Consider the following 22,177-nt stretch of genomic DNA (forward strand, 5'->3'; position numbering starts at 1 on the left):
GTTCCCACATTACTTTGTTAGCTGAAGCTTTCTAGCTGAACGGTTCCGTTCTGTAACTCAGACAACCTGCAGCTGTGTTTAAGGTGTGTTTCCAACACAACACCGGTCCTCTCCTCACTCTCGGTGCTACATTGAAGCAGCTAACTGCTAACTATCCAACTACCTGCTGACCTCATTAAAAGGGTGGAGCTGAGCTCCTGCTGAGTCTCCACCCTGAAAACAGGCTGTTAACCAAGGCCCCACCCTGACTCTCTCCCCCCCCCACAGGTGTTGGAGCAGCACATAGACGGACGCTGGAAGGGCCACATCCACGACAGCCAGCGAGGGACGGACAGAGTCGGCTTCTTCCCTCCGTCCATCGTGGAGGTCATCAGCAGGAGGAACGGTCAGTCCGTTTTAACCGTCAGACGTCCGTTAGTTCTGGGAAACATGGTGTTGAAATTCAGAGCTGAATGAAGGATTCTTTAATCCTTTCGAGTCCTGTGCAGGAAGGTAGAAAAGAAAGTTTCTGTCAGGAGAAAACGTGGTAAATACAAGCGTTTATGATCTGTAAACACTCAGAATTAAACGTTTCTCTTCCACACCAGCTGAAATGTTGCTTCGCTGCTGACGTCGCCTCCTAACAGGAAGTGATTTCGCCTCCTAACAGGAAGTGACGTCACCTCCTAACAGGAAGTGATGACGCCTCCTAACAGGAAGTGACGTCACCTCCTAACAGGAAGTGATTGCGCCTCCTAACAGGAAGTGACGTCGCCTCCTAACAGGAAGTGATGACGCCTAACAGGAAGTGAGTTCGCCTCCTAACAGGAAGTGATGTCACCTCCTAACAGGAAGTGATTCCACCCCTAACAGGAAGTGATGACGCCTCCTAACAGGAAGTGACGTCACCTCCTAACAGGAAGTGATGTCGCCTCCTAACAGGAAGTGACGTCGCCTCCTAACAGGAAGTGACGTCGCCTCCTAACAGGAAGTGACGTCACCTCCTAACAGAAAGTGATTTCGCCTCCTAACAGGAAGTGATGTCACCTAACAAGAAGTGACGTCGCCTCCTAACAGGAAGTGATGCCAACATAAAAAAGCCCCCCTCTCCCACCTGTTAGAACTAACCCTGCCGCTTCCAGACCATCCCATGCTCCCATCTCCTCCTTCCTGCATCCATCTCTCCATCCAAATAATGACTGACCTCCACCTCTAACCATCAGCTTGATAACCCCCCCTCCCCCTCTTGCTCCTCCCCCTCTCGCCCTGTAGGGGGCACCCTCTCCCGGCACGCCTCTCTGCCCACCCAGCGTCAGCAGCTGCTGCCCAGAGCCCCCCTCTCCTCCAGCCTCAGCTCCGCCCCTCAGACCGATGACTCCTACAGTCTGTACGCCCCCCCCACCCACGTGGTGCTGCCGCTCACCAACGGCCTCACTACCTGCACAGGTACACACACACACACACACACACCTGCTGATCTGAGGGGAGTCGGGATGATGTGATGTTACAGGAGTGTTTGAACAGCCTTTAATGGATCAGTCCAAGCCTCTTCCTCCCTAACCCTTTTCCTGTAACACCACTCACCTCCTCAGTCAGAACCTCCTCCCCAACAGAACCAAGTACATCAGAGTCTCTGTGTCCGGTAGGTCTGTCTCCGAGCCGCATGTCTCAGTCCGTGTGTCCCTTCGAGGACATCTGGGTTCTCAGGGACTCGTGTCATGGTAAGAGCCCCCTGAACGAGAGCTTCCCCCCCCCCCGGCTGTTCTGACCGCTACCCGGCTCAACGCTCTGCATCCGGACCCCACACACCGAGACTCGAGAGATCAACTGTCAGCTCAGCGTGACGCAGCTTCGCTTTACTCCGCCTAAAGAAATCATGGCGCCGCTTACATTACTTTGTGGAGTTGCGTTGTCTCGCCGTTTCAGGTCGTTTATTTTGTTTAAACATCAGAGAAACTCACCCCTCAGTCTGACATATTCTGTATAACCCCTTCTTCCTGTTCCTTGGAGCGTATATCAGGGCGTCCAAAGTGTAAAAACCCGTCTTCCTGTTCCTGGGAGTGTATATCAGGGCGTCTGAAGTGTAAAATCCCTTCTTCCTGTTCCTGGGACCGTATATCAGGGCATCCGAAGTGTAAAAACCCTTCTTCCTGTTCCTGGGACCGTATATCAGGGCATCCGAAGTGTAAAAACCCTTCTTCCTGTTCCTGGGAGCGTATATCAGGGCGTCTGAAGTGTAAAAACCCTTCTTCCTGTTCCTGGGACCGTATATCAGGGCATCCGAAGTGTAAAAACCCTTCTTCCTGTTCCTGGGACCGTATATCAGGGCATCCGAAGTGTAAAAACCCTTCTTCCTGTTCCTTGAAGCGTATATCAGGGCATCCGAAGTGTAAAAACCCGTCTTCCTGTTCCTGGGAGTGTATATCAGGGCGTCTGAAGTGTAAAATCCCGTCTTCCTGTTCCTGGGAGCGTATATCAGGGCGTCCGAAGTGTAAAACTCCTTCTTCCTGTTCCTGGGAGCATATATCAGGGCGTCCGAAGTGTAAAACTCCTTCTTCTTGTTCCTGGGAGCGTATATCAGGGCGTCCGAAGTGTAAAAACCCTTCTTCCTGTTCCTGGGAGCATATATCAGGGCGTCCGAAGTGTAAAACTCCTTCTTCCTGTTCCTGGGAGCGTATATCAGGGCGTCTGAAGTGTAAAATCCCGTCTTCCTGTTCCTGGGAGCGTATATCAGGGCGTCCGAAGTGTAAAACCCTTCTTCCTGTTCCTTGGAGCGTATATCAGGGCGTCTGAAGTGTAAAACTCCTTCTTCCTGTTCCTGGGAGCGTATATCAGGGCGTCCAAAGTGTAAAACTCCTTCTTCCTGTTTTTGGGAGCGTATATCAGGGCGTCTGAAGTGTAAAACTCCTTCTTCCTGTTCCTGGGAGCGTATATCAGGGCATCTGAAGTGTAAAAACCCTTCTTCCTGTTCCTGGGAGTGTATATCAGGGCGTCCGAAGTGTAAAAACCCTTCTTCCTGTTCCTGGGAGCGTATATCAGGGCATCTGAAGTGTAAAAACCCTTCTTCCTGTTCCTGGGAGCGTATATCAGGGCGTCTGAAGTGTAAAAACCCTTCTTCCTGTTCCTGGGAGCATATATCAGGGCGTCTGAAGTGTAAAACTCCTTCTTCCTGTTCCTGGCAGCGTATATCAGGGCGTCTGAAGTGTAAAAACCCTTCTTCCTGCTCCTGGGAGCATATATCAGGGCGTCTGAAGTGTAAAAACCCTTCTTCCTGTTCCTGGGAGCGTATATCAGGGCGTCCGAAGTGTAAAAACCCTTCTTCCTGTTCCTGGGAGCAAATATCAGGGCGTCCGAAGTGTAAAAACCCTTCTTCCTGTTCCTGGGAGCGTATATCAGGGCGTCCGAAGTGTAAAAACCCTTCTTCCTGTTCCTGGGAGCGTATATCAGGGCGTCCAAAGTGTAAAACTCCTTCTTCCTGTTCCTGGGAGCATATATCAGGGCGTCCGAAGTGTAAAACTCCTTCTTCCTGTTTTTGGGAGCGTATATCAGGGCATCTGAAGTGTAAAAACCCTTCTTCCTGTTCCTGGGAGCATATATCAGGGCATCTGAAGTGTAAAAACCCTTCTTCCTGTTCCTGGGAGCGTATATCAGGGCATCTGAAGTGTAAAAACCCTTCTTCCTGTTCCTGGGAGTGTGTATCAGGGCGTCTGAAGTGTAAAACTCCTTCTTCCTGTTCCTGGGAGCGTATATCAGGGCATCTGAAGTGTAAAAACCCTTCTTCCTGTTCCTGGGAGTGTATATCAGGGCGTCCGAAGTGTAAAAACCCTTCTTCCTGTTCCTGGGAGCGTATATCAGGGCATCTGAAGTGTAAAAACCCTTCTTCCTGTTCCTGGGAGCATATATCAGGGCGTCTGAAGTGTAAAACTCCTTCTTCCTGTTCCTGGCAGCGTATATCAGGGCGTCTGAAGTGTAAAAACCCTTCTTCCTGCTCCTGGGAGCATATATCAGGGCGTCTGAAGTGTAAAAACCCTTCTTCCTGTTCCTGGGAGCGTATATCAGGGCGTCCGAAGTGTAAAAACCCTTCTTCCTGTTCCTGGGAGCAAATATCAGGGCGTCTGAAGTGTAAAAACCCTTCTTCCTGTTCCTGGGAGCGTATATCAGGGCGTCCGAAGTGTAAAAACCCTTCTTCCTGTTCCTGGGAGCGTATATCAGGGCGTCCGAAGTGTAAAACTCCTTCTTCCTGTTCCTGGGAGCGTATATCAGGGCGTCTGAAGTGTAAAACTCCTTCTTCCTGCTCCTGGGAGCAGATATCAGGGCGTCTGAAGTGTAAAAACCCTTCTTCCTGTTCCTGGGAGTGTGTATCAGGGCGTCTGAAGTGTAAAAACCCTTCTTCCTGTTCCTGGGAGCGTATATCAGGGCGTCTGAAGTGTAAAAACCCTTCTTCCTGTTCCTGGGAGCGTATATCAGGGCATCTGAAGTGTAAAAACCCTTCTTCCTGTTCCTGGGAGCATATATCAGGGCGTCTGAAGTGTAAAACTCCTTCTTCCTGTTTTTGGGAGCGTATATCAGGGCATCTGAAGTGTAAAACTCCTTCTTCCTGTTTTTGGGAGCGTATATCAGGGCGTCTGAAGTGTAAAACTCCTTCTTCCTGTTTTTGGGAGCATATATCAGGGCGTCTGAAGTGTAAAGCTCCTTCTTCCTGTTCCTGGGAGCATATATCAGGGCGTCTGAAGTGTAAAACTCCTTCTTCCTGCTCCTGGGAGCAGATATCAGGGCGTCTGAAGTGTAAAACTCCTTCTTCCTGCTCCTGGGAGCAGATATCAGGGCGTCTGAAGTGTAAAACTCCTTCTTCCTGCTCCTGGGAGCATATATCAGGGCGTCTGAAGTGTAAAACTCCTTCTTCCTGCTCCTGGGAGCATATATCAGGGCGTCTGAAGTCACCAGCAGCTGTAAAACTCCCCAAAAACACAACCCTGGTATTTATTTAGTTCCCCTTTGTTTGAAAGTTCCTCATTTAACGAGCCGTTCTGATTTTCATTTCTAAAGTACGTCACTCCTTAAGTTGGCTCCGCCTCCTCTGCTAAGCCCCGCCCCCTCACATCCACCCTGCTGGACGGATGAAGCCAGCTTCTGGTGGAAATGTTCTGCTGTCAGCTGAGGCTTTAAAGCTACCAACAATGCTCGTCTTGGTGTGTCGGGTCCAAACTGTGGTTCACTGCGCTTCAGGCCGAACTCCGCTGCCACAAGGGGGCGACACCAGGTTGTCTCTGCTCTGATTAACTGTTGCACTGCTCAGTCAGGATCTGAGATGCAGCTGAAAGCTGCTGCATGTCGAACAGCGTGTGTTTACCAACGGAATGATGATTTGTAGCATTCACAGAGCAGGAAGCTTTAGGCGTCTGTTTGCATGCACCTCATCAGTAAAATGAGGCCACATGAAGAATCCACTCAGCCTGATGTGAATCCAACTCGCTTCCAGCTGAAATCAGAACTTATCAAAGCCACATTTTCCAGGAATGGATTGTTCTAAAAGAACTTCTAAATCAGCCTAAAGATAAATCTGAATCAGCATGTTTTGTGCTGTTCAACCTAATGTTAGTAAGAATGGCCTGAGATTTTTCCTTTGCTGCTCGCCGCCGGGCTCGTGCTGCAGCTGTGCTCCCCTGCATCCCGCCCGTCACTCCTGATCATCACCCCCAGAGAACCCGCTGCTTCCTCCAGCCTGGCGCCGATCCTCTGCCGACCCGAACGCCGCCTCGGACGCTTATTGTTTGTGTTGTTTTTGGCAGCAGGAGACAGAAACAGCGTCGGAAGCACCGGCAGCGTGGGCAGCACCCGCAGCGCCGGCAGCGGACAGAGCACCGAGAGCAACAACGCCACCAACGGACACCAACACAACGCCGGTCCCCACGACAACAAGGTACTGACCGCCGAACATGAACCAGTAAATATCCCTAAAGCTGATGCAAGAGAAGTTGCTTCAGAACCAGCTTTTAAAGTTTCAAGCTGAGAAAATTCAGCAGAAAGAAAAGAAGAAGAGATTCATCAGATTTATCTGAGCTGCAGCCATAACAGGGAGGGTTAGTTTCCTCAAATCCCTGAAGTCATGAATCAGGGTCTCATCAGGCTTTAGTCTGCCCTGATGTGACTGACATTCAGGTCTGAGGTTCAGACTTGGTGCTTCCTATTCTTCACATACAAGTTTCCAGTCTGTGATGGAAATTGCCCGTTTTGGTACGAGACCTTCCAATCTCAGCTTCCAGACTGTTGTCAGCAACTAGAGAGAGAGAGGACTTACTGGTTAATCTTGGTTAGGACTCACTGGTTAATTTTAGTTGGAACTCACTGGACTCACTGGTTAATCTTTGTTGGGACTCACTGGTTAATTTTAGTTGGGACTCACTGGTTAATCCTAGTCAGGATTCACTGGACTCACTGGTTAATCTTTGTTGGGACTCACTGGTTAATTTTAGTTGGGACTCACTGGTTAATCCTAGTCAGGATTCACTGGACTCACTGGTTAATCTTTGTTGGGACTCACTGGTTAATCTTTGTTGGGACTCACTGGTTAATCTTAGTTGGGACTCACTGGTTAATTTTAGTCAGGATTCACTGGACTCACTGGTTAATCTTTGTTGGGACTCACTGGTTAATCTTAGTTGGGACTCACTGGTTAATCCTAGTCAGGATTCACTGGACTCACTGGTTAATCTTTGTTGGGACTCACTGGTTAATCTTTGTTGGGACTCACTGGTTAATCTTAGTTGGGACTCACTGGTTAATTTTAGTCAGGATTCACTGGACTCACTGGTTAATCTTTGTTGGGACTCACTGGTTAATTTTAGTTGAGACTCACTGGTTAATCTTAGTTGAGACTCACTGGTTAATCCTAGTCAGGATTCACTGGACTCACTGGTTAATCTTTGTTGGGACTCACTGGTTAATTTTAGTTGGGACTCACTGGTTAATTTTAGTTGGGACTCACTGGTTAATTTTAGTTGGGACTCACTGGTTAATTTTAGTTGGGACTCACTGGTTAATTTTAGTTTGGACTCACTGGTTAATCTTATTCTTAGTTGAGACTCACTGGTTAATTTTAGTTGAGACTCACTGGTTAATCTTAGTTGAGACTCACTGGTTAATCTTATTCTTAGTTGAGACTCATTGGTTAATTTTAGTTGGGACTCACTGGTTAATTTTAGTTTGGACTCACTGGTTAATCTTATTCTTAGTTGGGACTCACTGGTTAATCTTAATTGAGACTCACTGGTTAATCTTAGTTGAGACTCACTGGTTAATCTTATTCTTAGTTGGGACTCACTGGTTAATTTTAGTTGGGACTCACTGGTTAATCTTAGTTGGGACTCATTGGTTAATCTTAGTTGGGACTCACTGGTTAATCTTAGTTGAGACTCATTGGTTAATTTTAGTTGGGACTCACTGGTTAATCTTAGTTGGGACTCACTGGTTAATCTTAGTTGAGACTCACTGGTTAATCTTAGTTGGGACTCACTGGTTAATTTTAGTTGGGACTCACTGGTTAATCTTAGTTGGGACTCACTGGTTAATTTTAGTTGGGACTCACTGGTTAATCTTAGTTGGGACTCACTGGTTAATTTTAGTTGGGACTCACTGGTTAATCTTAGTTGGGACTCACTGGTTAATCTTAGTTGAGACTCATTGGTTAATTTTAGTTGGGACTCACTGGTTAATCTTAGTTGGGACTCACTGGTTAATCTTAGTTGGGACTCACTGGTTAATCTTTGTTGGGACTCACTGGTTAATTTTAGTTGGGACTCACTGGTTAATTTTAGTTGGGACTCACTGGTTAATCTTATTCTTAGTTGGGACTCACTGGTTAATCTTAGTTGGGACTCACTGGTTAATCTTAGTTGAGACTCACTGGTTAATCTTAGTTGGGACTCACTGGTTAATTTTAGTTGGGACTCACTGGTTAATCTTAGTTGGGACTCACTGGTTAATTTTAGTTGGGACTCACTGGTTAATCTTAGTTGGGACTCACTGGTTAATCTTTGTTGGGACTCACTGGTTAATTTTAGTTGGGACTCACTGGTTAATCTTAGTTGGGACTCACTGGTTAATCTTAGTTGAGACTCATTGGTTAATTTTAGTTGGGACTCACTGGTTAATCTTAGTTGGGACTCACTGGTTAATCTTAGTTGGGACTCACTGGTTAATCTTTGTTGGGACTCACTGGTTAATTTTAGTTGGGACTCACTGGTTAATTTTAGTTGGGACTCACTGGTTAATCTTAGTTGGGACTCACTGGTTAATCTTAGTTGAGACTCATTGGTTAATTTTAGTTGGGACTCACTGGTTAATTTTAGTTGGGACTCACTGGTTAATCTTAGTTGGGACTCACTGGTTAATTTTAGTTGGGACTCACTGGTTAATCTTAGTTGGGACTCACTGGTTAATCTCAGTTGGGACTCACTGGTTAATCTTTGTTGGGACTCACTGGTTAATCTTTGTTGGGACTCACTGGTTAATCTTTGTTGGGACTCACTGGTTAATCTTAGTTGGGACTCACTGGTTAATCTTAGTTGGGACTCACTGGTTAATCTCAGTTGGGACTCACTGGTTAATCTTAGTTGGGACTCACTGGTTAATCTCAGTTGGGACTCACTGGTTAATCTTAGTTGGGACTCACTGGTTAATCTTTGTTGGGACTCACTGGTTAATCTTTGTTGGGACTCACTGGTTAATCTTAGTTGAGACTCACTGGTTAATCTTAGTTGGGACTCACTGGTTAATTTTAGTTGGGACTCACTGGTTAATCTTAGTTGGGACTCACTGGTTAATTTTAGTTGGGACTCACTGGTTAATCTTAGTTGGGACTCACTGGTTAATCTTTGTTGGGACTCACTGGTTAATTTTAGTTGGGACTCACTGGTTAATCTTTGTTGGGACTCACTGGTTAATCTTAGTTGGGACTCACTGGTTAATCTTAGTTGGGACTCACTGGTTAATCTCAGTTGGGACTCACTGGTTAATTTTAGTTGGGACTCACTGGTTAATTTTAGTTGGGACTCACTGGTTAATCTTTGTTGGGACTCACTGGTTAATCTCAGTTGGGACTCACTGGTTAATCTTTGTTGGGACTCACTGGTTAATCTTTGTTGGGACTCACTGGTTAATCTTAGTTGGGACTCACTGGTTAATCTTAGTTGGGATTCACTGGTTAATCTTAGTTGGGACTCACTGGTTAATCTTAGTTGGGACTCACTGGAGTCTCAAACTGCCCTGATGTGACTGACATTCAGGTCTGAGATCATATCTGGATTCAGGCAACATTTTGTTCAGATGACGGAAGAATAACCTGAATCCTTTCGTTCCACCTGGTTGTTTTGTCCACTTTAATGAGACATTTGAGAGGCTCGAGTGGAGCTTCCACCAGCTCAGTTTAAGGTGGTTGTTGTTGTGTGCAGGTGGCGCCCTCTGCTGGTGACTCCGGACACGCTGCAGACAGCAAACAGGCCGACCATCCTGCAGGTCTGTCTTCTTCTTCTGCTGTACCGTTTGGATGTCTGTAGAGGCTCCAAACAGGAAGATAAAGTGTTAGATATTCTTAAAACGCTCCATGTTGTTTGAGCTGTGGTTGTCGTCCAGGTGGGACTCCTCGGAGGCAGACGGTGACGGTTCAGCGGCCCACAGAACCCAGCTTCTCCCAGCAGTTTGTTCGTCCCCAGCAGCTGCTGGAAGGGAAGGTAAAGAGACTCCAGCTGACACTTTATGTCATTATATGTGTAAACATCTTATAAAACAGAGACAAAACACATTTATTCCAACTTTTATTTGATGTCAGACAGAATGAACTCAAGACTTTTACTCTTCTGTCTCAAAAACTCACTTTAATTTGTTGATAAACCTCCATTTTTAGATTTTATTGGGATTTCACATCCCAATAAAACTTGGAATAGAGCAATTTAGTGCTAAAAAAGCTGACTGTGACCTGATCTGGTCCTGCTTCAGACATACTATTCGTTCCCTCCTCCAAGAGACAAAATATCCATTTATTGTATTATAATTACAACAAATTAGGCTTAATATCATAAAAGTTATAATCCTAAATCAGAGAAATCAGGATGAAGCAGTTTAAGGCCAATAATGAGGTAAAAACAGCTGATTTTAACCCTGATCTGGTCCAAAATATTTGATGTCAGACAGAATGAACTCAAGACATTTACTCTTCTGTCTCAAAACTCACTTTAATTTGTTGATAAACCTCCATTTTTAGATTTTATTGGGATTTCACATCCCAATAAAAGTTGAAATAGAGCAATTTAGTGCTAAAAACAGCTGATTCTAACCCTGATCTGGTCCTAAATCAGCCTCCAGGACAGTCTGAGCAGCAAAGATGTTCAGAGGAGCTCCAGTTTGTGTTTAAAACAATGTTCCTCAGAGAAAGACTGGAAGGGATCTGCATATTTCTGCCTCTACAGAGCAGAATATCTTTAAAGCATTCAGGGAACCTGGAGGAGTTTCAGTGTAAAGGACGAGGGAGCAAGCCTAAGCTGGACCCCGTGACCTCTGACCCCTCAGACGCTGCATCAAGAACCGTCATTCATCAGCAGCTGATAGAAGCACATGGACAAGGGATTACTGTGGAAACCTTTGTCCAGCACCACAATACAGAGTTCCATTCACAAGCTTTACTGTGCAGGAAAGAAGCCTGATGTTAACCTCGTCCACTTCTCTGGGCTCGGAGGCGTCTGGGATGGACCGTCACACGGTGGAAACGTGTGCTGTGGTCAGACCCATCAGTATTCCACATCTTTGGTGGAAGAAATGGAGCAAAGAGCAAAAGCAGCATCCAGCCTGCTGTCAGCAGCCAGTCCCTGCAGCCAGGCTCTGTGATGGTATGGGGTTGGATCAGGGGGCAAAGCTCATTTCCACTTCTGTGACGGCAGCATTAATGCAGAAAAGCTCCCTGAGATTTTACAGCAACATATGCTGCCTTCAAGGCCACATCTTTTCCTGGGACGTCCCAGCATTGTTCAAGCAGACCATGGAAAACCACATTCTGCCACAGTCCAAAGGCCTGGCTGAGGAAGAAGAGGTACGGGTGCTGGACTGGCTGCCTGCAGTCCTGACCTGTCCCCAGCAGAGAAACAACCACCCCCCCGCACTGCTGCACACCTTAAGACCTGTTTAAGGAGGAATGGGACAAAATAACAGCTGGAACTCTGCATCACCTGGTTTCCTCAGAGTCAGAGCGGCTTTAAGTGTTGGCAGAAGGAAACAAAGTGTTTGGTCATTATTTGGTCATTATTTGGCATAATTTGGTCATTATTTGGTATAATTTGGTCATTATTTGGTATATTTTGATCCAATATTTGGTATAATTTGGTCATTATTTAGTGTAATTCGGTCATTATTTGGTGTAATTTGGTCATTATTTGGTGTAATTCGGTCATTATTTGGTGTAATTCGGTCATTATTTGGTGTAATTTGGTCATTATTTGGTGTAATTCGGTCATTATTTGGTGTAATTTGATCATTATTTGGTGTAATTCGGTCATTATTTGGTGTAATTCGGTCATTATTTGGTGTAATTCGGTCATTATTTGGTATATTTGGTCATTATTTGGTATAATTCGGTCATTATTTAGTGTAATTCGGTCATTATTTGGTATATTTTGATCATTATTTGGTGTAATTCGGTCATTATTTGGTGTAATTTGGTCATTATTTGGTATATTTTGATCATTATTTGGTATATTTTGATCATTATTTGGTGTAATTTGGTCATTATTGGTATAATTTGATCATTATTTGGTGTAATTTGGTCATTATTGGTATTCAGACCTGTTTGCAGGAAGAATGGGACAAAATAACAGCTGGAACTCTGCATCACCTGGTTTCCTCAGAGTCAGAACGGCTTTAAGTGTTGGCAGAAGGAAACAAAGTGGGAAAAGATTCACTGACTTTATGGGATGCTGCAGGTCTGAGGTGTAGAAATGATGTTTGTTCACAGATTAAATGAAGCTGATGGGACAGAACAGGTTGGACTCATTCAGTGTTGAAGTTCCACCTCTTTTTATTTCTGCTGGATTTACTTTTTCACTCCATTAAAGAAAAATAAGTCACAGAAGAAACTAAAATTAGCGTTTTTTGGTGTAATTTGGTCATTATTTGGTGTAATTCGGTCATTATTTAGTGTAATTCGGTCATTATTTGGTATAATTCGGTCATTATTTGGTGTAATTCGGTCATTATTTGGTGTAATTTGGTCATTATTTGGTATATTTTGATCATTATTTGGTGTAATTTGGTCATTATTTGGTGTAATTTGGTCATTATTTAGTGTAATTCGGTCATTATTTGGTATAATTCGGTCATTATTTGGTGTAATTTGATCATTATTTGGTGTAATTCGGTCATTATTTGGTATATTTTGATCATTATTTGGTGTAATTCGGACATTATTTGGTGTAATTCGGTCATTATTTGGTATATTTTGATCATTATTTGGTGTAATTTGGTCATTATTTGGTGTAATTTGGTCATTATTGGTATTCAGACCTGTTTAAGGAGGAATGGGACAAAATAACAGCTGGAACTCTGCATCACCTGGTTTCCTCAGAGTCAGAACGGCTTTAAGTGTTGGCAGAAGGACACAAAGTGGGAAAAGGTTCACTGACTTTATGGGATGCTGCAGGTCTGAGGTGTAGAAATGATGTTTGTTACCAGATTAAATGAAGCTGATGGGACAGAACAGGTTGGACTCATTCAGTGTTGAAGTTCCACCTCTTTTATTTCTGCTGGATTTACTTTTTCACTCCATTAAAGAGAAATAAGAAACCAAAATTAGCCACTCGTCTTTGCTTCCAGACCCGTTTAAATGTGAAAACGACTGTATTCGTGTTGCAGGATGCGGAGGCCATCTATCAGTGGCTGAGTGACTTCCAGCTGGAGCAGTACATCAGCAGCTTCCTGAGCGCCGGATACGACGTGCCGACCATCAGCAGGATGACTCCTGAGGTGAGGTTTTCTGCTCAGTGTGGTTTTAAAGCTGCAGCTACACGATGAAACGTTCACCTGAAGCAAAAGCAGCAGAATTAACATGAAGCCCTGAACTGTAGTGGTTAATTTGGGTTTCTATGGTTGCTCTGTCCGTAGGACCTGACGGCCATCGGAGTGACCAAACCAGGACACCGCAAGAAAATCTCCATGGAGATCAACAACCTGAGCATCCCCGAGTGGCTGCCTGATTACATTCCTGTAAGGCTGGCTGCTGCTCATGCATGAGCTGCCGCATGTTCTGGTGCTGATCATTGTCTCCTCTCCTCACAGTCGGACCTCGGCGAGTGGCTCAGCGCCATCGGCCTCCCGCAGTACCACAAGAAGCTTTCAGAAAACGGCTACGACTCCATCAGCATCGTGAAAGACCTGACGTGGGAGGACCTGCAGGAGATCGGCATCACCAAGCTGGGTGAGGAGGCATGGCAGCCGTGCACGGCTCAGTGAGACTGCTGCAGCTTTGGGTCTGATTTTGGTTGGATTTTCCTTGCAGGCCACCAGAAGAAGCTGATGTTGGCGGTGAAGAAGCTGTGTGACATCCAGAGGGCGATGCTTCAGGGTGAATCGGGCACGCTGCGCCGCAAAGCCCCCGGAGCCCTTCACCTCGTCACCATTGAGTCGCCGGATGCCAGCAGCGAATGTTCCTCGCCCAACACCCCGAAAATGATGACGTTCCAGGACAGCGAGCTGAGCACCGAGCTGCAGACGGCCATGACCGGCCACTACGGGGGGGGTGACGAAGGTTTGGCCATCAAGAATGCAGTGGGGATGTCCCGAAGCCAAGAGAGCATCGACGCCCGATCCAGAGGCTCCGGACGCTCCCAGGAGCCTCCGACCGCCTCAGTCAACCCCCACAGCTGGTCCCAGGAGAGCCTGGAAGGAAGCCCGGCCAAGGAGAGGAACCTCCCCGAGGGCTGGGACCAGAGGCCTCTGCAGCAGCCTCTGCCCAAGCAGGTGCCGTTGGGAACCGCCACCGTGTTCAAGTACCCGGCCATCCCAGCCAAGCCCAGACCGTGTGGACCGGGCGGCCCGTCCCCTCAGGGCTCCCCGGCGCTGAAGGGCTTTAACTACCTGCACTCCCAGTGCGGCTTCACGGACCTGCGCTCATCCTCCAGGCCCGGGAACCACAACATGACCCTGGCGCCGGCCAAAAAGCGCACCCAGAGCATGACCCGCTACGCTCTGTCAGACGGGGAGCCCGACGAGGACGAGGACGAGCTCGCACTGCCCTCTGGAAACGTGCCGTCCTACGCCACCCTGACCCGCAAGCCCGGCCGCAGCCAGCTGGCCCGGTTCCAGTCGGGCCCGGAGAAGAACCACAGTGTGGGACGCAGTCAGTCGTTTGCGGTGCGCGCCCGGAAGAAAGGTCCCCCCCCACCCCCTCCGAAAAGACTGAGCTCAGTGAGCAGCACCACCAGCGGCGAGCTGAGCGACAGCAGCACCACGTCCTCCTCGGGCGGAGTGGTGACCGACAGTCCGGGGAGCGTCAGAAGCATCGCAGCTTCTCTGGAGGGCGGCTCCCAGAACACCCCAGAACCCAAAGAGGACGCCGTCCACGAGGAGCCCCAGTCCCTCAGCTCTGTGGAGTCCAGAGAAGCTGCGGGGGCGAGGAGGAGGGTGCTGAGCGAATGCGTTCAAACCGAGAGCACCAGCAGCGGTGAACTGGACCAGGGCCTGAAGTCTGACTCTGAGGAAGAAGAAGCGAAAGCTGCGGGACTCGAGGGCTCGGCGTCCCCTCAGAACAGCTCCAGCGAGTGCATCCCCTTTGCCGAGGAGGGCAACCTGACCATCAAACAGAGACCCAAAGCTCCAGGTCCACCCAGGGCCGAGGCGGTGCTGGAGCCTCCGGCCAAGAATCTGGAGGTCCCCGAGTTTAACCTGAAGGAGTCGGACACGGTGAAACGCCGACACAAACCCAAAGACAAGGAGCAGGGCGACGGTTCCCCCGACAGAGCAGGAGCGGCCGGGTCTGAGTCCGACAGCAGCAGGCCTCCATCCTGCAACCAGGAGGAGGTCAGGCTGAGAATCAGCGAGGCCAAGCTGGAGAGGCCAGGGAGTCCAGGATCTCCGATTAAACCTCCGCTCTCACCGAAACCTGCTGTTGCCCCAAAACCCGTTCGCCAAAGTCTGCTGTCCGCTCAGAGTAAGATTCACACCGAGTGCAATATTCCATCCTAACCCAGAAGGGAATGCTGTCTGATGACTAAGACCCGCTGAGGCGCTCAGACTGGACTTATGACTGGGACCAGCTGACTCAGCTGGACTCACCGGTTAATCTTAGTTGGGACTCACTGGTTAATCTTAGTTGGGACTCACTGGTTAATCTTTGTTGGGACTCACTGGTTAATCTTAGTTGGGACTCACTGGTTAATCTTAGTTGGGACTCACTGGTTAATCTTAGTTGGGACTCACTGGTTAATCTTAGTTGGGACTCACTGGTTAATTTTAGTTTGGACTCACTGGTTCTAGTCCAGTTACTCTCTGGTCTTGATGGGTCCAGCTGGTCGGTATCCAACCTGTTTTCATGTCTTCTTCAACAGGGCCGTCTTCTCCCACTGTGACCGTCACTGTAGTCCAAAGCGTGGCCTTCACCTCTCCATCCTCGCCGGCCTACGGGCCCTCGGCTCCAGCTCTGGCCCCTCAGAGTCCCTCTCTGGCAGTGGGGGGGCATCAGGTGTGTGTGGTTGGTCCAGGTCATCTCCCAGAGGCGTCCAGCGGGACCGGGGTGGTCCAGCAGAAACTGGATCAGACCAGCACATGTCTGGCAGCAGCTCTGAAGGCAGTGGAGAGAAAGCTGGAGGACGACTCTGACAGGTGAGTTTGGATTAAAACATCAACTTTGTGTTATATTAATCTGCAGAAGATACGTCCTCCATCTTGTTCTGTTGCACCAGCGGAACCAGCTCAGTCAGGTCTGCAGGTCACTGGACTCACTGGTTAATCTTAATCTTAGTAGGGACTCACTGGACTCACTGGTTAATTTTAGTTGGGACTCACTGGTTAATTTTAGTTGGGACTCACTGGTTAATTTTAGTTGGGACTCACTGGTTAATTTTAGTAGGGACTCACTGGACTCACTGGTTAATTTTAGTTGGGACTCACTGGTTAATTTTAGTAGGGACTCACTGATTAATCTGGTTAATCTTAGTTGGGACTCACTGGTTAATTTTAGTAGGGACTCACTGGTTAATTTTAGTTGGGACTCACTGGTTAATTTTAGTAGGGACTCACTGGACTCACTGGTTAATTTTAGTTGGGACTCACTGGACTCACCGGTTAATTTTAGTTGGGACTCACTGGTTAATTTTAGTAGGGACTCACTGATTAATCTGGTTAATCTTAGTTTGGACTCACTGGTTCATTTTAGTTGGGACTCACTGGTTAATTTTAGTCGGGACTCACTGGTTAATCTGGTTAATCTTGGTTGGGACTCACTGGTTAATTTTAGTCGGGACTCACTGGTTAATTTTAGTAGGGACTCGCTGGACTCACTGGTTAATTTTAGTTGGGACTCACTGGTTAATTTTAGTTGGGACTCACTGGTTAATTTTAGTAGGGACTCACTGGTTAATTTTAGTAGGGACTCACTGGACTCACTGGTTAATTTTAGTTGGGACTCACTGGTTAATTTTAGTTGAGACTCACTGGTTAATTTTAGTTGGGACTCACTGGTTAATCTTAGTTTGGACTCACTGGTTCATTTTAGTTGGGACTCACTGGTTAATCTGGTTAATCTTGGTTGGGACTCACTGGTTAATTTTAGTTGGGACTCACTGGTTAATTTTAGTAGGGACTCACTGGACTCACTGGTTAATTTTAGTTGGGACTCACTGGTTAATTTTAGTTGGGACTCACTGGTTAATTTTAGTCGGGACTCACTGGTTAATCTGGTTAATCTTAGTTTGGACTCACTGGTTCATTTTAGTTGGGACTCACTGGTTAATCTGGTTAATCTTGGTTGGGACTCACTGGTTAATTTTAGTTGGGACTCACTGGTTAATTTTAGTAGGGACTCACTGGACTCACTGGTTAATTTTAGTTGGGACTCACTGGTTAATTTTAGTTGGGACTCACTGGTTAATTTTAGTCGGGACTCACTGGTTAATCTGGTTAATCTTAGTTTGGACTCACTGGTTCATTTTAGTTGGGACTCACTGGTTAATTTTAGTCGGGACTCACTGGTTAATTTTAGTAGGGACTCACTGGACTCACTGGTTAATTTTAGTTGGGACTCACTGGTTAATTTTAGTTGGGACTCACTGGTTCATTTTAGTTGGGACTCACTGGTTAATTTTAGTCGGGACTCACTGGTTAATTTTAGTAGGGACTCGCTGGACTCACTGGTTAATTTTAGTTGGGACTCACTGGTTAATTTTAGTAGGGACTCACTGGTTAATTTTAGTAGGGACTCACTGGACTCACTGGTTAATTTTAGTTGGGACTCACTGGTTAATTTTAGTTGGGACTCACTGGTTAATCTTAGTTTGGACTCACTGGTTAATCTGGTTAATCTTGGTTGGGACTCACTGGTTAATTTTAGTTGGGACTCACTGGTTAGTTTTAGTTGGGACTCACTGGTTAATCTTAGTTGGGACTCACTGGACTCACTGGTTAATCTGGTTAATTTTAGTCGGGACTCACTGGTTAATCTGGTTAATCTTAGTCGGGACTCCACCTTGTTCCGTTGGTGACCTGCTCGTTCTGTCGGTTCTCGTTGCTCCAGCGGAACCAGCTCAGTCAGGTCTGCGGGGACCATTCTGGACGACATCGGGAACATGTTCGATGACCTCGCCGATCAGCTGGACGCCATGTTGGACTGAAGACGTTCCACAGAAACAAACATCTTCACCCTCAGGAAGTGGAACGGAGGGGTTTCCACCCACTCTGAGCTGCACAGCTGGAGGAGCTACAGGACTTCACCTCCGCTGCGCCACCAGTACTAAACCTATGATGAACTCATGTTGGAGCGGCCCACTGTGAGGAGAATCTCCTCAGCAGATTATTTTAATGTAAACACTAATATTGTACCATGAAATTGTGTTTTTGATATCGTAGAGACGAACTCCTGCCATCCAGACTGTTCCAGCAGCCTGAAAACTGTGATTCTGCAGCACGAGAACCTGCTACAGACAGATTTTTAATGTAATGGATCACATGACTGCGTTCAAAGATGTGACATCAGCATCAACTGAAGATGAGGAACACATTAAGATTTAATAACAGAGCAGGAGTGTCCAAAATGACCAGATATTTATAGTATTTTTAGGATTTGGCGCCATCTTGTGGTCTTTGCTGGTATTGCACTTTAAAAGTTAATCGGTCTGTTCATGGCTTCAATGAGCTCTTTCAACCAAAGCAACTTACTGGATTTGAACCCAGATCTCCCACATGGAAGGTGTCAGTCGTAGCACTACACTTATATAAAACTATAAAACCAGTTCTGAGAAGATTCTGAACTGGGTCCAGTTCTTCCTTGTCCCGACTCCTTCATTTTGTAGGAGTTGGGAGCATTTCTTCTTAAAGGAATCAATAATTAGTGCCTATTCAAGCCTTCAGTTGGGTTGTCAGGGGCCGTTTGGGTGTCTCTGGGACCAGTTTGGTGGAGCAGAGGAACTGGGTCTGAGCTTCTTGTTCTGGTTCCAGTTCAGCTGTTGTTAAGGGTAACCATCTGAGCTCAGAGGTCTGCAGCTTCTGGGTCTCTCTGCTGCCCACGTTTGACCCAAAAGACACTTTTTAAAGGCTGTGATCCTCCAGTAAGGACGATAATCGTCACATTAAACCAGCAACATATCGATATTACAGAGTTTATAGCTTAACTTCATTACCATGAAGGCTTTTCTCCAAGATGGCCGTCTTGTGATGGTCTGAAACCAGCCTTTCATGCTGAAACCATCTTTAACGCCGTCAGTTTTCTCTCTGCTGGAACAAACATGGCCGCCCTCGTGTCCCTTGGGCTCTTCGCTCGCTGCATCCGAACATTTCGAGTTTGTAATATTTATAAATGTGTTTTATACCAGCTGATCTTAACCAGGTGTAGTTAGGCTCCACCCGCCTCACTTTGAGTGTTTTTCTACAAAGGGAAGAGAAGCACGTTGGGCTAAAAACTATTTTTTGATATTCATTTTAGCCAAATTAGTATTTAAATTAGTTCTCTAAATATGTTTATTGTGCACAGGGGAGCGTATTCAACCAAAGTGTACAGGTTTGTCCTTTAAAACAGGCTGAATCCATTTCGTTGTTCGTTATTTTGTGTCCTGAGCATGTTGAACTGGTGATAAAATCAAACGCCGCCGACGGTTTCTGCTCCACCTGTGATTCTATATTAATGTTAAAAGAATTCTAACTTAAGCACAAGCTGAATCATATCCTGTTTATGACATATTTGCTGTGTTGTGGTCTTTGTTGTTCCACTTTATCAATAAAACCTGAACACTAACGTGTTTCTGTGACTGTCCACCAGAGGGCGCCAGAGGGCGTCCTTTATAGTGATAAAAGTCATTTGGCAGATGCTTTTATCCAGTTAAATACACTCATATCCCAGGTAGAGTTGGGGGTCTTGCTTAAGGACCCCAACAGATGGTCTTTCATGCCTGGGGTCAAGGTTCAAACCCAGTCACCCACAAGAATCTTCCCCCCCACCGTCCTGTTCCATCCATCTGATGTTTATGGATTCAGCTTTTATCCAAAGTGACTTACAGGTAGGCAGATGGGGTAAGGGGGGGGGTCTTGCCTAAGGACCCCTACTGGAGGTAATACCTTTGATGCAGGGGAACCCAGGTCTCCCACATGAAAGGTGACAATCATACCACTAAACTATCCAGTCCAGGCCCCAAAAATCAGCCCCAAAAAGGGCAGACTTGCTGAAAAAGTAGAAGTTTGAGCCAGACTTTGACATTATTCTGGTTTAAAATGAAGGTTCCCTTTAATCAGAAAAGGCACATTCTCAGATAAACAGAAATAAATTACAGATTATTTTAGGAAAAACATTTAAAAACCGTCCCAGCCACCTTTTTATTGATTGGTCAGCTTTCAGAAGCTTGGTGCTTCTTCACAGTAGTTTCCATGTGGGTTCCTTCTGGACCCAGAAATGCACCCAGGAGCCAGCAGGGGTCCAGGCAGCTAAGACCAGCTGAGTTTTGTTTTAATATCATCTTTCCCTTCACACCTGGCAGGAAATGTGTTTTACTGAGGACCCTCAGAGGCTCAGGGGTCTGAACTGGGACTATCAGGGTGCGTTCAGGTTCAGCTCCGGATTTACAGCATCGTGAAGCTGGTTCACTTCTTACCGGGTTGTTCCACCGAGGCGACTGGAAAGCTCTGCCCCCGACCTTTGACCTTTCCCAGGAGATGAAAAGACCGCTGACCTGGGTGAGTCCATCCGACCGGAACTGGAACCAAAGACTGTTTCTGAGGTCTAAAACAGCGACAGAGTCCTTTAAACCTGGTTCCTGTCGCCTTTTAAAGATTAAAAACCAACCTTTGACTTTTTATTCATCAGAAAAAGATTTATTTTTCCTCCATTACATAAATTAGCAGCTGATTCAGGTCCAGAAACATCTTATAAGATGTAAAGATGGCTTTAAGATCAACAGAACCACTAAAAACCCGTTTATTCAGCATCTCAGAGGCTGGATGACTGAATAAAACTTAAATCTTAAAAAGGAACCAGAGTCAGACAACCACTCAGTGAGATCTTCTTTGAGTTGGACCTGCTCTCCCAACTAAAATCCTGCAGTTCTGGGAGGAAGAACCTGACCCGAACAGGTCGGTACCGTCTGCCGTCTTTGGGCCTTAAACTGAACATTTCTGATGTGATCAAACGGTTTGGAAATAAGACAAAACACAGGAAAACAAAGTCAGAATTTATTCTGAGTTAAACAGATTCAGGAAGTTAAAGAATCCTTTTAATGCCCAAAGCCTGGAGGGCGAGGTGCCGTGGAGGTCCAGGTGCTGGAGGTCCAGGTGCTGGAGGTCCAGGTTCTGTGGAGGTCCAGGTTCTGTGGAGGTCACGGCGTCCCATCAGTCAAACGCTCCCATCGTCCTGAAAGAGTTCAAATCTAAAATTAAAACAATCATTGAAAACAGAAATAAAAAAGTGAAAGAAAACGTACCGATGAGTCAGTGGCTTCTGGTCCCTGAAAGAAGGGCCCACAAAACAAAGAAGGGCCCACAAAACAAGAAAGAGAGGGGCCAAGACAACAGGGAGAAGGGCCCAGAAAACAAGAAAGAGAGGGGCCCAGACAACAGGGAGAAGGGCCCACAAAACAAGAAAGAGAGGGGCCAAGACAACAGGGAGAAGGGCCCAGAAAACAAGAAAGAGAGGGGCCCAGACAACAGGGAGAAGGGCCCACAAAACAAGAAAGAGAGGCCCAGACAACAGGGAGAAGGGCCCACAAAACAAGAAAGAGAGGGGCCAAGACAACAGGGAGAAGGGCCCAGAAAACAAGAAAGAAGGGCCAAGACAACAGGGAGAAGGGGCCACAACACAAGAAAGGGAGAAGGGCCCACAAAACAAGAAAGAAGGGCCAAGACAACAGGGAGAAGGGGCCACAAGACAAGAAAGAGAGAGGGGCCCAGACAACAGAGAGAAGGGGCCCAAACAAGAAAGGGAGGGGCCAAGACAACAGGGAGAAGGGCCCACAACACAAGAAAGGGAGAAGGGCCCACAAAACAAGAAAGAAGGGCCAAGACAACAGGGAGAAGGGCCCACAAAACAAGAAAAAGGGCCCAGACAACAGAGAGAAGGGGCCACAAGACAAGAAAGAGGGGCCAAGACAACAGGGAGAAGGGGCCACAAGACAAGAAAGAGGGGCCAAGACAACAGGGAGAAGGGCCCACAAAACAAGAAAAAGGGCCCAGACAACAGAGAGAAGGGGCCCAAACAAGAAAGAGAGGGGCCCAGACAACAGGAAGAAGGGGCCACAACACAAGAAAGGGAGAAGGGCCCACAAAACAAGAAAGAAGGGCCCACAAAACAAGAGGGAGAAGGGCCCACAAAACAAGAAAGAAGGGCCCACAAAACAAGAGGGAGAAGGGCCCACAAAACAAGAAAGAGAGGGGCCCACAAAACAAGAAAGAGAGGGGCCCACAAAACAAGAAAGAGAAGGGCCCAGAAAACAAGAAAGAGAAGGGCCCAGAAAACAAGAAAGAGAAG

The 22,177-nt window shown here is 46.8% G+C and overlaps 1 protein-coding gene across 5 annotated transcripts in view; it reads left to right on the forward strand.

Annotated features, from left to right (window-relative positions):
- The window catches only part of LOC140272686 (caskin-2-like), an 86,026-nt gene extending 66,567 nt beyond the window's left edge, over positions 1 to 19,459 (forward strand). Inside the window, exons 12-23 of one of the 5 annotated variants that reach the window (XM_072368085.1) lie at positions 268 to 385; positions 1,252 to 1,425; positions 1,626 to 1,700; positions 5,769 to 5,899; positions 9,429 to 9,492; positions 9,610 to 9,707; positions 12,874 to 12,984; positions 13,123 to 13,224; positions 13,297 to 13,435; positions 13,517 to 15,166; positions 15,564 to 15,837; positions 17,747 to 19,459. In XM_072368085.1, coding sequence (XP_072224186.1) covers positions 268 to 385; positions 1,252 to 1,425; positions 1,626 to 1,700; positions 5,769 to 5,899; positions 9,429 to 9,492; positions 9,610 to 9,707; positions 12,874 to 12,984; positions 13,123 to 13,224; positions 13,297 to 13,435; positions 13,517 to 15,166; positions 15,564 to 15,837; positions 17,747 to 17,843 — 3,033 coding nt within the window. In that variant the 3' untranslated portion in view covers positions 17,844 to 19,459. The remainder of the gene's footprint in view (positions 1 to 267; positions 386 to 1,251; positions 1,426 to 1,625; positions 1,701 to 5,768; positions 5,900 to 9,428; positions 9,493 to 9,609; positions 9,708 to 12,873; positions 12,985 to 13,122; positions 13,225 to 13,296; positions 13,436 to 13,516; positions 15,167 to 15,563; positions 15,838 to 17,746) is intronic. The other 4 variants (XM_072368086.1, XM_072368087.1, XM_072368088.1 and 1 more) reach the window with 4 other exon arrangements.
- Positions 19,460 to 22,177: the final 2,718 nt, after the last annotated feature.

The sequence above is a fragment of the Leuresthes tenuis genome, unplaced genomic scaffold (genome assembly GCF_036924035.1).
Source record: "Leuresthes tenuis unplaced genomic scaffold, fLeuTen1.0.hap1 SCAF_17, whole genome shotgun sequence".
NCBI classification, from domain to species: Eukaryota; Metazoa; Chordata; class Actinopteri; order Atheriniformes; family Atherinopsidae; genus Leuresthes; species Leuresthes tenuis.